Genomic DNA, 17558 nt, shown 5'->3' on the forward strand with positions numbered 1-17558 from the left:
CAAGCAGTTACTAATGTTACAAGCAGAAGTTTTTTTTTGTTTGTTTTTTTACCAAACTCAAACTCTTTATTATGACACTGTGATGATGTAAAACACTGCTGATAGTAAAATGTCTTCGGTGCAGAAAAGGTAGAAAGATACCACTTTAGTGCCAAATGAACTTACAATTAGTTTGAAGTAGTCACTGGGGATGACAGCATCTCCATTCTTGACCCATTTGACAGTGGGAGCTGGTGATCCTGAAACCTCACACTCAAAGACGATGTCCATGGACTCACGTGCATAAATGTTGGCTGGCCGACTGACAAACTGGGGAGGAACTGTGGAATCCAGATGACAAAGAGGAGTTAGGGTTAGGGTAAGTTTAAAACATAAAACAACATTACACTTATTGGAAAGAACAACAAACCGTATAATCCAACAACAACTTATTCAATTATCTTCTGCACCTTTCACACAACTGTGACCTTTTCAGCAGATGGCAACACTTGGAATATTTGATCAAAAAGGTTCAATAACGTCTGTTATTTTATTTATTCAGGAATGGGTGAAAAACAATAGCTACTTTGGTACCAGTACAGTGTGTTAGCATGCTACACTGGCTAAGCCGAGCACTTGCAGATCTCTCCTAGTCCTGGTAATGAGGGCCAGAACAGAGTTATTTGATCTGCTGGGGCGATACAGCCCCTCATCAATCTGTCCTGGAACAAGGTCACTGGGAGCGCACGGCCCAGGCCTCGTCCTCTCTCTATAATTGGGCGGTATGTGTATGTGAGGAGAGACAGAGTAAGACAGTCTGTGCATGTGTTTCTGTGTGCAATTGCTCTTGCTGCCTCTGTGCATTCTCTGATAAACGGCGACCTCGCTGACCACAGTTTAAATGACTGTTTTGTTAGTGTGTCAAGCTTCGCCATCAGCCTCTGTGGGCTCTGTGATTGCTAGTTATTAGCATCTATTTTGTGGCTATTCACATGGGCTGATTGGATATTAGTAGAAATGGGTGGATAAGGTCCTTTACTGGCTTTATTCAGCAGAGTAGCAGGTTGTGAGGTCAAGCCTCCTCATCTGCATGATGTAGCTGTGGCTAATTTACTCTAACATGAAATTGCTAGTTAACAGATTTGCCTTCATTCTGTTGGGACACGCTGTTACCAACAGCAAGAAAATTACAACTCATAAATTATAGTTACTTGTAATTAAAACTGTTAAAAGAAACAATCCCCTGTATACACATTTCTCCACCAATAACAGCCTCAATTCACAAGAAGCAGTGCAGCTACAGACACTTTGGGCACTATGACATGTTTGTAGTTTGCTGACCTTAAAATGCACTTTGCCCATCTGTTTGGTATTTCCATGCCCTACACAGAGCACATGGAGCAAAGGTGGGAGGAGAGGCGCAACTCGACAGAAGTTGCACACAAAGAGATAGTGCAATGCCTTTCCCACAAAATGTACCCTCATGTAAAATTCCAGGGGCAGCACCTGTATGTGCCCCCCCCACACACACTCCCTCACTCACTTGTCTGGCAGTGTTTTTAATCTTTAACATGCAGTTTTAATTGCAAAATGGGATAATAGCACGGTTATGACTGTCATATGTTTTGTTACATTTCATAAAAGACATTTCTACATCTCACTCTGGAGTCATGTAAAAAAGATAATTGTGGGTAATTATCAGTGTATGCAATCATGTAAACAGCTAAGGATCTTAACATCTTAACAGCTTTTGGCAGCAATAGAAGTTGTGATCATGTAAACTATCAAAACAAAAACCTAAGTGAATGCTACTTTATAAATAACATTAGTAAAATAATGAACCATTTTGACATTGTGTGCCCTGCATTTTTGAAAACATTGAGTATATTTCTTTGTAAATGCTTTGTACTTGTAATGGCTATTGTGCAGTCAAAATAGAGATCTGTACTTTAACTTGGGGGTGCAAGTCATTCACATGGCCCACTGTTCATTGTTCTCATCAAGTGGCCCTGCTAGCTATATTTATATGCCCATAGGCTCAACTTTTTAATGGCTGCGAAAAATCCATGCATGTCAAAAGGTATTCTGGGAAATAAATCTCCAACTGAAGACTTACAGTAGGAAATACAATTCTCTAAACTTCACAAATGAAACATATTTAACAATGCAGAAGTATCCCAGGCTGGAGGTTCCCTTCTGGTTTGATACTACAAAATAAAAATAAAAAAACTGCACAAAAGCCCAATGTACAGTAGCTTGCTTTTTTCTGTGACTTCCAAATGCCAGTTTTCCAATGTAGCAGAAGAAGTCAAACACAAAACAACTGTATGGTGCCAGAGAATATTGAAACCTTTCCTCGCCTTGCTTAATGAGTGTCTAGACTTTTCTGTGAGCTACTGTGGCAAATATTGACGACTGAGACAAGGATGAAAATGAGGATGGTGATTTTTGTAGACTGGATCACTGTATGATTGTCAAGACAGCCATCACCCTGCTCTATATGTGTTTGTGTGCTTGTGTATTTGTCTGTGTGTATATGTGTGTGTGTGTGTGTGTGTGTGTGTGTGTGTGTGTGTACCGGTGTTCCCTGCAGGGAGATGTATGAACTGTGAATAATGTGTTTCACAGTGTGGTGTCCCCTGGATATTTGCCTCTTGTAGCTTTGCAGCCGAGGCAGGTGGAATCCCTGGTTTACTTTGGTGAGGCAGGGACACGGCGTTAAGACACCAGTGAGTCAGTGTGTGTGTGTGTGTGTGTGTGTGTGTGTGTGTGTGTGTGTGTGTGTGTGTGTGTGTGTGTGTGTGTGTGGATGGTTGATCCATGTGTGACTATGAATAATTTTAAACATGTATGGATACTTGTTTCGTCATGTTATTACGGGTGCTATATGCTTTACATATTTGTATTTGCTTCCTTCCCTGGCGGCAATACGTGTATGGCTGGATTTTGTTTGCATAATACAAATGTGTGTAAGTATGTTAAGTACCTGCTTATGTATGCGAACATTTGTTTCTGTATGTCCATGCTGTCTCAATCTGTGCACGTTCATTGTATTCGTATGGGTTTTTGCATCTCAATGCAATGTCTTTCTGTCAGTATATATATTGTATGTGCGTGGGTGTGCGAGTGTATGTGTGTGTGTGCAGAGCCCCCTAGTGAGGTTTGCTGGTGACAGGTTTTGATGGTGACTGGTACCCTGCGGCTCTCTTTGTCTCTCACTCTCTGTTTCACCACTCAGTCCTCCCCCCGACTCTTAATCTTCCTATAACTCCCTGTCTATCTCTCCATCTTCAGCCTCCCCCTCACTCTATCTATCTATCTGAGCAGACATGCAGCATTTTCTGTAAATGAAGTTCAGCTATTTGGAACTATTGGACTGAGCAATGAGTAGAAACGCCTAAATATACCAATAATGCTTGGGCGGTGGGGGGTGGAGGAAGCATTCGGAACTCAACAGAAGGTGACGTGTGGAGTGTGTGTGTGTGTGGAGGGGCGACTCTTCATGCAACAAGTCTGATGACCTTCCTTAATTGGCTGTTTGCAGCATGAAGCATGTATATGCACAGGTGAACGTAGTAACATTGGATGTAGAGAAGTGCTACTAGATGCCAGATGTTGGTCAGCACTGAAGTTACTGTGAACACATCCAACTTCTTTCTCAAAAATAAGTGGTTCATAAGCAGGACATTATAGATACAGGTGGAGTTTCTGAACACTAGTAGTGTTCTGTATGTTCTGATCAGCAAGCTCCTACATTCTTTGTATATATTGGTGTATAAGCACATGCACTACGATGCACATGAATGCCATGTGCATGGGGGTTGACAAGATAAACATTTCTGCCGACTGCAGAAGGCGGTAACAGTGGCAATAATGCACTGTAAAAGGTAACAATATGCAAACAAACATAATTCAGGTTTCAACAAAAAAGGCTTTGCAAATAAATTTATCTTAATTTTAATCTTAATCTTTATCTAATATTATGAAGTAAGAAACATTTAAAATGTCTGTAAGACCATAAATAAGTTTTATTGAAAAATATAAGTTATAAACTACTAAATGTAAATAAATTTGTGTTTGTAAAAAAATTACAGTTCCACATGGTGCCTTTAAGGGGGCAACGAGGGTGTATGTTTGGGGCATGTGTGCTTGATTGACAGGTGTATTAGCCTATCACACTCTGCAATGCTTTTGCTGCTCACACGTTTCCTCATCAACTCTACCCTGGCTGCAGCCCTTACCCAAATATGGATTTTCTGGATCCAATAACTGACAAAGATGGTGATGAGTGATCCAGGACTAAATATGTCCCTTAATAAACGTATGGATGATGTCACAGATGCAAAGTCCATGCTTTCCTACAGTCTACAGTTCACAGACACACAGATGCTAAACTCTACCCGCTGTAACGTCTCCAAACAGGCTGACTTATATTGGAACATAAATACCACTTTCTAATGAAAGAGAAATCCAACAGAGATAGAAAAACAACAAAAGAAATGCACATATGCAAAAGTGGGAGGGAAAAAAAGCATCAAAAAGACAAATATAAAGGAGGGAGAATAGTCAAAAGAACTGCAATGCCAGTTCCTTGGAGCTGGTATCATCTCTCTAGCCTGTGGCTTAGTAAAAGAAGCCTTAATGCAGACTTACACTGACTCCAGTGAACTACTAAAAGAGGGCCACAAAAAGGTCATGTGTGTGTCTCACTGTGAGCTTGTTAAAACAAAACCCCATAGGATTCCTAAAGGGATTCTGGCCAGATTACTTAACTTAATGCTTCACTGGTAGCCAGGAATAAACTGAATAGAGACATACTGAGGGGGAAAAAGTCCAGCCTGCATCTATTGGTACTGATAAAAATGGTGAAATATCAAAGTCAAAAAGCTGAAGAAAGCAGCTGGTGAAATAAACATACATTCCCCAACATTTAGGCTACAGTCATATATTAAGGCCTAATGTAAGATTGTTGAGGATAAAGAATCCAAATATGAAAGACATTTTCCTACTTTGTTAGCTTGGCTGGAGTCCAGTTAGCTTCATAAAGTTAACAATAGCTCTTGGGCAGTCAGCGTTTACTCTGAGGGCAAGTTGAGCTCGGACTGCACTAATTACCCATCCTGCTCCTCCAAAGATAACAGCTTTACTCTTAATCCTGGCCAAAACCAACAGCTTCAGCAGTAAGGCGGGAAAGATGCTTGGTGCTTGCTTTCCTAGTCATTGAGGAGAGCATAATGTCCTGTTAGAGACAGTGACATAGAGAGGGAGTTCAATCTTCTCCCTCTGATGGTTCCAAAATAACTAGAATTGAGTGAAAGCAGAGGCCTGAGATTGTCCATGAAATGCTGAAACAAAGCTCGCTTGACGATTTGGTAATGGCATATAGAGGAGTTCAAGGTGCTTCCCCTTTGCAGTGTCTTCAGAGCAAGACCAATTCTCAGTAGAGTGGTGCTCTAAAACAGATAGTTACTAAACAAAAAACACAACTAATTTGACCATTCACTTATATTGCATACTGTATATTTTACTTTAAAATGTGCTATTAAGTTATTACAAGGGAATCCCTGGCAATCTGGTGCATCAATCACTGGATGCCATGTTTCATGTAAATTTAATTATTGTCATGTTTCTGTTAAAAGAAAGCTCCTTTATTTCCAAAGAAAATTAACATAATGATCATGCTGTAATGAAATCAAGCCTAAAGATAATAAGTCTTAAATGTGATATGGTTTTGGTGGGTTAATGCTAGAGTAGAAGCAGGTTAATTTGTCTTGAATACTGATATAGTAACAGTTTAGGATTTATTTACAGTTATTATAAACAAAAATAGGTAAATACATTTTTAATTAAAGGCTAATAAGTGGATATAACATGTCCCTAAAGATTATCAACAATCCTTGTAATTTGTGGTATCTTCAAGGCCACAAAGGTGTTTCAACTAACAGGAAGTCACAAAACCCATTACCAGAATCAAAATTTCCTGAGGAGTGACACCAAACTAGCAATGTGGCGCTGAATGACTGCGTGTTTGCATGTGTCCTCATTCTAAGGATCAGAGAAGTGGGAATCTCAATTTCACAGTTGGACAGGATGAGTAATGCCAGCCAGAAGCTGCTGCCCACTCAAATACCTGATAAGGTGGGCCGAGCTGGACTGGGTTCCCCACAGCAGATGTAAAAACACGGAACAGACTAACACAATGGCTCTGGCAAAACAAAGCCTCAATGTAACAAAACAGAGACACACAAAGTGCTTGCATGTTGCTGGTGTCATGCAAATGTGGCTCTGTCTGAAATAAATAGCAGATTTATCAGTGTTGATTCCCCACAGGTGAATGCAGACACAAGAGAAGCTGTAGACGGGAATCAGACAGAGTCACCTCCACACACCTCTCACCCCACTAGTTGAGATAACATCCCCTATGAAAAAGGGAAAAGGTGTGTGCCTGTGGGTGTTTCTCCTTATCAGATTAATGTTCTTTTAATAGCTGAATGAAAAGTTTCTTTATATTTTGGCCAATAACTGCTTTGTGACACTGGAGGGAAGGCAGGAAGATGGTGTGCCAAAGTAAAAACAGAACATATCCGCCAGATCTTATCAAATCTGTAATTCTTCCACAAGTCATTTATAACAACTATTCCTGTCTCTAGCTGGAAAAACAACACTGAGCACAGTTCAGGAAAAATCCCTCTACAGCATTTTCAACTGATATGTTAATAGATGCTGCGTATGCTTTGACTTTTGTTAAGTTATAGTCACTTGTTTTGTTTTTTACTGGTGGAAGAATGTGAGCTGCACAAGGTATGTAGATGTGATATACAATATATGTCTTACTTTTTTTCTTGCTACAAAAGAGTAAAGAAGAAGGTGGAGCTGCAAGCTGAAATTTAACCTAGGGTTTTTTATGTTTCTGTCTATTTTTCCTCATTTCTATAACAAGGTAAAAACACTCCTGCTGTCTGTGGTGGTTATAAATCTCCTCAGCCCATAGGAAAGACATGAAACTTTTACAGGGGGCAGGATTCCCTGCATGTGAGCCCAGCACATGCAAAGAACAATTAAGTTGATGACATGATAGCATGAGGCCATGATAGATGAGGGCCACTGACTCGGAGCCCTATAAAACTGGAAACATACATGTTTGTGGAGAAACTATTTCTGTCCTGCAAACACACACATACAGAGTCCAGGTCTGGGTGGTGCCCCTGTCACGCAAGACCATAATCAAAAGCTGCTACCTCCTCTGGCCTTATTTATCCTCTTGCCACCTCTAATAGAGGGTGTCATAGCAAAGTCATACTGAACAAAAAATACACAAGTGTGTGTCTGTGTCTAGATGTGATGTGAGTGGAAGGGTGAGCGAAACTGTACTGTTAACACTATTGTTTAGAGTCTGACATCCTGCCTGGAGTTCGACTGTAGTAGGAAAAGTTTGCTTTACTACAATGCCAGATTGCGCTTGTGTACACAATTTAAGGCTCTAATCATCTTTATCTCACTGGCATTTAATACAGAGATATGGCACACACTGCTTTTGGATACCTATTGCTTATTTTTGACAGCTGCTGACATTATTCATTTCAATTTTATTTATATAGCACCAATGCATAACAGAAATGATCTCATTGCACTTTTCCTATAGAGCAGGTTTAGACCGTACTCTTAATAATATTATTTACAGTGACCCAACAAATCCCACCATGAGCAAGCATTTGGCGACAGTGGCAAGGAAAAACTTTAAGAGGCAGAAACCTTGGGCAGAGAGAAGAGAGAGGGGAGGGGAGGGGAGAGGCGGACAGTTGTTTAGTCCACAGATTCAAAGCTTTGCAGCCAACACAATGAACATTTAACTGATTTGATAGTATGGAGCGTCACTTTTCTGTCCAGACCTCTGTTGTGAATGTGCAACAGGTACATGCTCAGTGTAAATTCTCAGGAATCTCTGCCATTAAAAGTGGTGTAAGGTTCTGATCAGTAGGGTCCAGAGTTTCCCTGATGTGTAAATGCCTTGGTAATTTCTGGGAAAGTGTTTTCCCCCACAGTGTTTACACTACAGTTAGGGATTATTATGGCTAATACTAATAATCAGAGAGATTTGACTGGATCGTACCTTTCTGTACATATCGAGTTTTCAGAAAAATCAGTGTATACTACTGTAGATTTGATGTCAGATTTGTTAGAGCACTGTGAATCTATAAGTTCAATAGCATGAAACTTCTTGGCCCTTTCTCCTATCAAACAGTATACATTGTACAAGTTACCACAGCTTATTGATAGAAATAAAAGTACAAACGTACTCTAGGTGGGTAGTAGCAACCAAGGAGACCTAAGTTAACTGAAGAGCCACCAAGGTAGGTTCAATGTTTGAATAATGATTTAATCTGAAAACCATCCACGTGTGAAGACACACATTTGCTAGTGAATGCACACAGGTGTATAGAGTGAGTGCTTAATTGACCTTATGTGGCGTCATTATGTATGCATGGTTGTGTGTTAGTGTGTGTGCACACACCTGCTGCAGCCCCCATGCATCGATCCCTCCACAGATGAACACCAGCTGCATCACACCCCCCCAAGCTATCTCCAGGCGAAACATAACAATGTTTTACCATATCAAATCCCTGGCTGACTCTATGCATCTTGTCCTAAGCACAAACTGTCCAGCATTTATGAAAAGCCACTAGCCGTAAACACACAACTTCTCCCTGTTATTGCAGCAAAAGAGTCAGTCATAGGAAAAATTGTTTTGTTGTTAGTATAGATTCATACCACACTGATTGAGTGTCTTTTACAGGCATAACTACTTCTTGTGGGAATCAATTGACCTTTCAAGTGTCACTTCTGTTGTCAAGGGAGCAAATCAATGCCAGTCTGCCAGTTTCTTCATGAATCTGGATGAAGTACAATTAGGCCTGTGAGTCTACAGCATTGGATCTAATCAAACTGCTTTATCATATTACAATGACTGATGTCTTTCAACAATATTCCAAGAGTGCTGATCAATCCTCTACAGTCCTGTCACATTGGAGGTGGAGGCTGGCAGGGGTCGGGTCAGAGACATGAGGGATTTCACTGAGAATCCGGTGGACAGACTTGAAGACTTAAAACGAGTGAAGTCAGATGTCCTCCTGTGACCTGATCCGATTTTCTATTACTGTCTCCTTTCATCATAGTGAGCGACGGAAAATGATGAAAGGGTGGTGGAGGAGTGATGAAGAGATGAAGGGATTTGGGAAGAAAGGGATAGAGTCATTGCATGATGTGGCTGTGTGTGAAATGCAATGAACCCGGGAATGAGCCTCAGGGTGTTTCCCCATTCTAAAGTTATTTCTCACCAAATCCTGTTGACTACTTGCTTCACTGGGGAAAAGCATACAAGCACACATGACATGTTTGTGTCCATGTGTATTTTTCTCACCAACACAAAGTCTGACAACAGTAATTACAACGCAATTACTGTGGGTGTGTCTGATATGTGTAAGAATGATTTTACTTGAATCCGTAGGATTTTTCTCATAATTTTCTAATGCACAGACGTTGACATTTATGTGTTAGTTATATTTATTTATTTTTATAGTTAGTTTTAGGAATCATCTCACATGACGACAGCATAACAGAAGATAAACAATGTGATGGAACATTTATGGTTGTTGTGACTGTCACTGTGCATTTGTAAAACTGGTCTTTGTGCAAGTACAGCTTGTGGATATAAAGTGCTTCATTTGTAGATTCATCCTTGCCAAATTTTCACATGGTTCACTTATTGTCATCACATCAGGCAGGGGTGGATATGGTGTCTGAAATGGGTAATATCAGTGTGTTTTTTGTGCTTTAGGGAATGAGGAAATGTTCAAAGACCAGTTACTAATGTTTGGGAAGAGGGAAGCAAGCAAAGAGGTGGTAAAAAAAAAAAAAAAAGATCTCCAAGTGATGAGTCAAAGTTCATCTACTTGCTCCAAGTTATGATTACCGACAACTTGTTATGATGATTTCAAGTGCTGGTCATTTGTAATGACCTTTACAGTGCAGAACATTAGTAACCTTTGTATGCTTTCTGTGGGACTTTCACCACTGCCCACACCCTACATTCTAGTTGGTTTATGCATGAATTTTTGTATTTTGCACCATGACACAAGTACTGAGTGTATTTATGTATTTATTATAGACCAGTCTTGCACAAATTAGGTTCTTACTTTCAAAGTAGGACTTTGAAAGTGAAGATTAGTCATCATTCACTTGGGAAATAGCAGCTGCTTGTGAAAGTGTGATAATTAATACTCATTAAAAATATGTCTCAAAACCAAAATGTCTAGAATTCAAATTTGCTCATTAACACTGAATTTTGAGTGATAAATACTGCAGCATCAGCAGTATAGTTCCTTCACAGAACTGACCTAACATTAGATGACGATTGAACATAATTTCTACCTGAAGCCCATAAACTGCCAGTAATCTGTTGTTTTAAATCATAGACAGGAAAAACCTACAGTATATAAAGAGGAACGTGTGTACTGTTGCTGTTATGTAACTACACAAATACAGCTCAACTAGCAGTGTTGATTATTTTGTTTACTATTTACTTATATTTAATACTAAGTGTGATTAGTCTGAATAAATATATTTGGACACACAATTAGGAGTACACACTGGTGCTTCTATTGTAGAGGTGTACTGTATGTGCGTCTTCTCACTATGTTGTTTGGTATCTAAAAAAACTGCCAGCTACTCTTTCAATCTCTTGTAATTCTAGTACTTGTCTTTCTCCTGCCAGCAATATGTGCAGCTCACATCTTTCTGTCATTCCTGCATTGGGTAGAGTTATGTGAAATAGCAGATATAAACAAGTACAAAACACTCCATATGCTGCCTACTAATGCTGAATACATTGCTCACTGTCAACACTATATCTATAAAAACATATCCTTTTTCATAGTGTGCAGCACATCTCAACAGGGCCGAGTTACCTCTAAATAGATTGCATGCAAGAAATACACCATGTTCATTTCATTTCAAACTAAATTGTCGGTGGCTTTGTTTCAGGTCTGGGATATGGGTCCTTAGGGCATTTAATAAACTCATTCCAAAACATAATCAGATTAAATGAGACTGTTTTCAGTGATAGAAGGATGGTCTGAGAGTGCAGCTGGACCTGGAGTGACTCAGCTCTCTACCATTGCACTTTCCTTAGTAACTAATGTATCCTCATTTGCCACTGCTCCTCACTAATCTCCAATGCCTTCACTTTAGCCTGTACGGTCACTTTGTTCCTAATTTACTCAACTATGAAAGGCTGATTTAAATCTATGGTGAAATTCAGAATATTTGTATAGTTTTTGATAAGTGCTTCTGGCACCGTTATGATTTTGTGCCTCCATAAACACTGCGTACCCAAGTTTGTACCTTTGGTCCTACAAAAGTAGACAATGTGGGTTTTTGAGGATACCTTGTAAGGTGAGTTCGGCCTGGGCTTCAATGGTTGCATTGCCATTGTCCGCCATGCAGGTGTAGATGCCGGCATCCTCCTCTGTGAGATCGGAGATCTGGAGACTGCCTCCTCCCAACACCTCCACACGACCCTCACTGGAGACAGACAGAAACAAAGTTGTGGGAAAGGAAGAAAGAAATTGTGTTAGATCTGACTGTGATTCCTTTTTTATAAACAGTATTAATGACCTGGCTTTGCTACATGTAACACTGTCAGCATCACATGCAGGAGACCTCAGGCTGCTGACTCTATAGGATCATAGACATAGTTGGATAGAGTTAAACTTAAGCATCAATGTCTTTTTCTTTTCTTTTTTTTAAACCAGACTTGTAAAATATGTAAAAAGTCATTACAGCCCATTTCCATTCAGATGACTGTGTGGTAAAGGCTGCTGCCTCTGGAGCACCATGTTCCCCTACTGGCCTGAAGTTGACTCCACATCTCTTCCTTGCCTCCTATGCTCAGTCACCTTTTACCAACTCTCTGAATAAATAAAATAGGCTAAAAGCTGAGTCAACTGCCCTGACAAAAAAATGCAATTTACAATTCTTCTTAAATTTATATATTATTTTTATAGACAATTTGAGAATTCGGAAATCTGGTAGACAGTAAAAAAGAATAACATTCAGTGATCCTACTGGTGGAATGAAATTAAGCTATAGCTGGGGCTTGTAGTTTGTACAGTGTCACTACCGCAGTTGTTTTCGTTTTCTTTCATCAGCTGTTAATTAACTGGCGTGACATGCATCTACAGGATACAGCGATCTCACATGAAGGATAAGTGAGTCTGACTTCAAGAACTACTGTTTCTTTTCATTCAGTATTGACAGAGGTGATACCTATCCAGAGAAAAATGATCATATGATTATTGAAGGTTCACAATCTCTAAACATTTTGAGTATTTTCCTTTTCTCATACAGGGTCAAAGTACTATTCACTCTGTGTTGTAAACTTTCAATTACATATTTTGTCCTTCAGTTAAATCATTATGAAAATTAATCTTTTCATCGGACTATCTCACTGAAAACTGAAAAGTGTTTGATTGTAACATCAGAGTCAGGCTTGTCATGAGGCATTTCAGACTGAGCAATCTTAAATATGCATTATTCTAAACTATTTACGCCTAATCCAAAAATATAACCACACATCTATTTGTATAGCCTGTCTCTGAACCAGTAACCCTCCTCCATTTTAGATAGTCCCAACTTTGATTGTCCCAGTAGGCCCAGGGGGAAGCAGTCTGTGGCCAAGCTCTGGCTTGATTCAACAACCACTGGAGCATGGGAGTAGGAGGAGGCTGAGAGGAAAGAAAACAGAAATCAATAGCTTGCAGAGAGAACTCTGCATTCAGAAAGAGAGAAACAGAGAGGCAGGGAGAAAAGTAGGAGCAGCGCGTCGGCTGAGGAAGATAAAAATCCAAAGAGGGCCACAGCAAGTAAGATGCAAGATCAGTGCATAATGGTTTTTGCACAGAGGAGTGAGGATACATGCAGAGGTAAAGAGTGCACCGAGGAAAACAACCCTATGCTGCAGGTAGATTTAGTTTTAAACAAACTGCTGACTAGTTAGGCTAGCTTCCACACAAGCTCTTGTTTCTCTCTGCCTGACTACTTCTGGATTTTGGCAACACTGGCCTTTGAGACCATCTGCCTGTCTGTCTGTGCTGGAGTGGAGTTGCGCAATTGAGTGGCACTGGACCTACTGTCACCAAATGACGTCACTGTTTTACTTGTATTGTAGGGATAAAATAGATATTACCTTCAGCATTAACCACAATCACATAAAAAGTATAATAATAGTCAGCAGACACTTCGGTTTCAGGTTAGCGAGACGTACTGCCTTATTGGAGAATGAAACTTTAGTGCCTGAAAAATGAAAAACCCAGTTTGCAAAACGATATGTGTTCAAGATTTAAATGCAATTACAGATCGCTGCTTTGTAGAGTTTTTGTACATTTTCTTGACTGATGATAGCAGGCAGCAGTAATGTTTTTAATGTTTGATGCAGATTAAATGAACATGCTGTTTAACCCTCATTTGATGCTTCTACACCAGGCTGTAATGACGGGTTAATGCCTGGTTGTCATTGTTCACACATGATCCAGGTTTGCAACTGTACTTCCACATTTTAAGGATGACTTTATTTGTTTACCTTACATTACTGCAACAACTAACCTTTTACAATAATGCTGAAATATCTAGATTGAGAAGTGCAGATTATTTGGTTGGGATGGCTTGAAGTTGTCACCAATTTCTACTGCAGTCAAGTTATAGTAATACTATATAAAAATTACTGTAAAGCAGTGTTTACCCATTTATAACAAATATGTGAGCAGTGTAAGATCTGTTGTTCATCACAGGCCAGGAGCAGGTTTATGAAGTCAGGTCAAAAGGGCCATTTTGACCCGTTCAGACTGACAGGAAACACAAGTTAATACCAGATGACCATGTTAGTCTAAAAGGAGTATCAAACAGCACGCTGGGCCCATTCTGACAGCAGTAGATTGTATAATAAATAAAAACACACGCAAAAAATATTATACTCAGCAGAAAGCCTGACAGAGAATGCCCTGGGGCTTTAAGGTGGGAAAAAAGGAGTAACAAAGTAGGCAGCTGCCTTTTCTTCTGGTCCTGAGACTGCAGAACATAACACAGAACCACTGAAAATGCCAAATGTGTTGCTGTTCGTACATTGACTACTTCCCTGTGCACATTAGAGAGTATGGCAGATTCTGCTGAGAGGCTCTGCATGTCAAATCCCTGCTGAATGAAAAATTCATCTGAAAGAAGTCAGTTTGTTCTACCAGGCATTCCTGCAGTTAGTCTTAACAGGACAACTATTCAGACTCTTGGCCTTTAGTGCCGCATGCACCATAAAGGGCATTGACAGCTTCCTCTTATATCAAACCACCAGGCAATTTCTCATTCTGTTTAGAGCAAGTCAATCTTAGCTCTAATGGCAGCAGCTAAAGTGCTCTGTGGAACAAGGAATGTGTTACTGTTTATAGACCGTGAGGGAGGGAGACAAAGTAAATTGGCTCGAGCTGAACGGGCTGAAGACACCTTGCGCTATTGTGAGGGAGCTCTCTCCACTTGTGTTCATTTAAATGAAGACAAGGTGCCTGCTGTAAGGATATGAAGGATCTCTTGTGCATGAGCTGCAGGTCCTTGGTGTGAGATGCTGGTAAGTGAGGCTCTAATTAAAACTGCATTATCCGTATTCACCTACAATGGGCTGTTAAATTAGCTCAATATTTTCAATGTCACTTTTTATCTTGTAACAAAACAGCAGATGCACACATACAGTACAAGCAATGTAAAGCTTACAGGGTAAATGTGTCAGGCAGACTAGGTGCAATGATGCTAACTGGCCTTGCTCTCTCTAACATGTTTTGGGTCATTGTTTTTACTAATTCCACTTCCAACAGCTACAACTTTCCACATTGTTTATGTTGTTACATTAGGCTAAAATTCGAGAAACACTCAGATCAGTCAAATATAGTTTACATATTAAAAAAAACATCTAGATTTTAATTGTCCTTATTGTAACACCTAAAATCACCATCCATCAGTTTCAAAATGTTGGAAAGAACATCGTCCTCCTTCTGATCCTCTCTAGTGTGTAACTGGTCCAGAAAAGGTGTTGAAAATGTCAACATGTAGAGGTCTCTAACACAGCCGTGTTCCCTGTTCTGCCAATCAGCTTTAAAGGCAGTGGCAGCCACAGAGACTTCAGAGAAGAGCTTTTTTTTTGGGGGGGGCTGGACACATCTGGTATGTGTGAGTGGTGACTCAGCCTTCCGTAACACAGGCTGGTGGCAAGGTCAGTACACCTGGGCGAGGGGAAGCTGCAGATCACTGAAGAACTGTGTATATGTGTGTGTGTTGATGGAGGCAGTGAAGTATGCTGTCACACAGCAATCACTGGTGCTGTGACAATGGTTGGGCATGGGTCATGCTATCTGCAGCACAAGGGGGAGGCAGGTGGAATCACAACTGTCACAACAACAAAAAAGGAAATTCATTATTAATGGATAGAGTGGGAATCTCTAAACTTTTCTTTGTTTGGCCTCTCTTTTCCCTTATTTTCTCTGTTCAGATTAAATTTCTTTTTCACTCACTACTCTCTCTCATGACTACCAAGCCCTCCACTGTCTCAACCCATCTGTCTCTGCACAGTCATGCGCCATGAATGCTAACTATTGTGCTGTTCAAGGTGTTGTGGTTCAAAGTGAACGCAAATTGAACATCCCCCCTTTTGACCAGCACATAATCATAACAGTTCCATGAATTTAAAAAATGTTCAAGGTGTGAAGAAAGCAATGGGATTTCATTTTACAGCCAAGGAGAGCAGACAGGGGATTGGAATGATTTTTCCCGCTTCCAAAACACAACATTTGGTTCTTTACTTATTTCTGTTCAGATATGAGCTATCATATATGGGGAAACAAATGTGAGAGACAAAGGAGAGCAAAGAGAAGTCAGACTAGCTAAGGAAATAAATGAATGAATAAACAAATAGAGATTAATGTGAGAAACAACCTGGTGCCAATCGCGTAGGCTGGGGCTTCTCAAGTGACTCAGCCATGAAAACGTTTTTGTTTTCCTCTGGCTCGTAATGGAAAGCCACAGGGCCCTCGAGACAAAAACAACTCTTGCATACCTGACTTTATTTTCTTTTTTTTTTAACCTACCAAGGTCCCCAAGAATAAACCGATCGTTTGATTAGTGCATATTACGATGAAGCCTGCAGCCTATAACTCGCATAATATACTTTTGGATGGCCCTGTGTGCCCCACGCTGTGTCACGTCTACAAAATTACAGTACTCCACCGGATTATAAAGCCTTTAAATAGGACACATACCCACATAATGCCTGGTGAAGAGCCACAATAAAGCGTTGCAGGTGAGTTGTTTTATGCTGTGAAAGACAATGTGCAGGTCCAGACTATCAGTGAATAAAGACTCACAGAGTCAGTTGTATTTCAACTAATGATGCCACGCTGTTCAAGCTTTTAGGAGGTAAATTACAGTATGTGCATACGTAGATTTTCGCACTAACAAAAAATGCAACTGACTGTAGATTCATGTATTCCTCTTATCCTCAATTCCTACTTGACAATAAAAATAACATTATGACCAGAATGCAAAGAAGAAAAATAGAGGCTGTGACAGTAAACCTGCTTTGAAAAGAGCCAGTGAGATTGTGTGTGTTTGTGATGTGCTGGAGACTGAGAGACATCCTAAAGGGAGATTTCCCAGGCTCCACTGCCAGAAAACCATGTTGCTCGTCTTGTTTTCTCAGCCCCACATGCCAGCAAAACCACTCCATTACCTTAACCCACTCTGCTGCTGCCATTTATCATTTTACCAGTGTTTTTTGAGTTCCTAAGCAGAATTCTACCCATATGGGCCTCCTGTGTATCTGAAAGAACATGGTGTGCTGGATACCTACAGTACATGCCAACCTCTCTCAATGAGGAAAACAGAATAGCTGAAGTTTCTTTTCATACTCACATGGATCTTAACTCTTCTTAACTTTAGCATTGTGATTTCTGACATACAGAATCGTGAGCCCTACTTTTTATATACACTTTATATGGTACACATGTAAAATCTGATGCAATCCAATACCACAGATCAGCCATAAATTCTACTTTTACAAAGATAAAAATGTTCAGTTTTGATTGACACTGTCAGAGAGGTATTAATTTAACTACATTATTGTGGTTGCAGTTAAGCAGTGATGTTGTACTAGACTGCATTATATTAAGAGGTGTTTCTAATGTTTTGCCAAACATGTAATGAAGTCCAATCTAATGAAGTCCAATACAACACCACTAACTTCTACCTCTGTAATGAACACACAGTTGAATTAACACCTCTTGGAAAGTTTTAACAAAAACTGAACATTTTAAGCTTCGTAAAGAAAGAATATGTGCAGAGCTGTTGTACTGGATTGCATTCGAGTGTACATGTGTACGAAATAAAGCAGCCAGGGAGTGTACTTTCACACTCACCTTCTGACACTTAGATAACAAGAAATTACGACTCTCCATTTTTCCTCCCTAACAATAAGCTAGGCAGAAGTCATG

At 40.0% G+C, this 17558-nt stretch overlaps 1 protein-coding gene across 7 annotated transcripts in view; it reads right to left on the reverse strand.

Moving 5' to 3' along the window:
• Positions 1-17558, reverse strand: part of neo1a (neogenin 1a) — a 155973-nt gene that overhangs the window by 47903 nt on the left and 90512 nt on the right. For all 7 annotated transcript variants that reach the window (XM_044193466.1, XM_044193438.1, XM_044193428.1 and 4 more), the window contains exons 5-6: positions 11423-11559; positions 166-320 (exon numbers count right to left, since the gene is read on the reverse strand). In XM_044193466.1, the coding sequence (XP_044049401.1) occupies positions 166-320; positions 11423-11559 (292 nt within the window). The remainder of the gene's footprint in view (positions 1-165; positions 321-11422; positions 11560-17558) is intronic.

This window comes from Siniperca chuatsi, linkage group LG1 (genome assembly GCF_020085105.1).
Source record: "Siniperca chuatsi isolate FFG_IHB_CAS linkage group LG1, ASM2008510v1, whole genome shotgun sequence".
NCBI lineage: Eukaryota > Metazoa > Chordata > Actinopteri > Centrarchiformes > Sinipercidae > Siniperca > Siniperca chuatsi.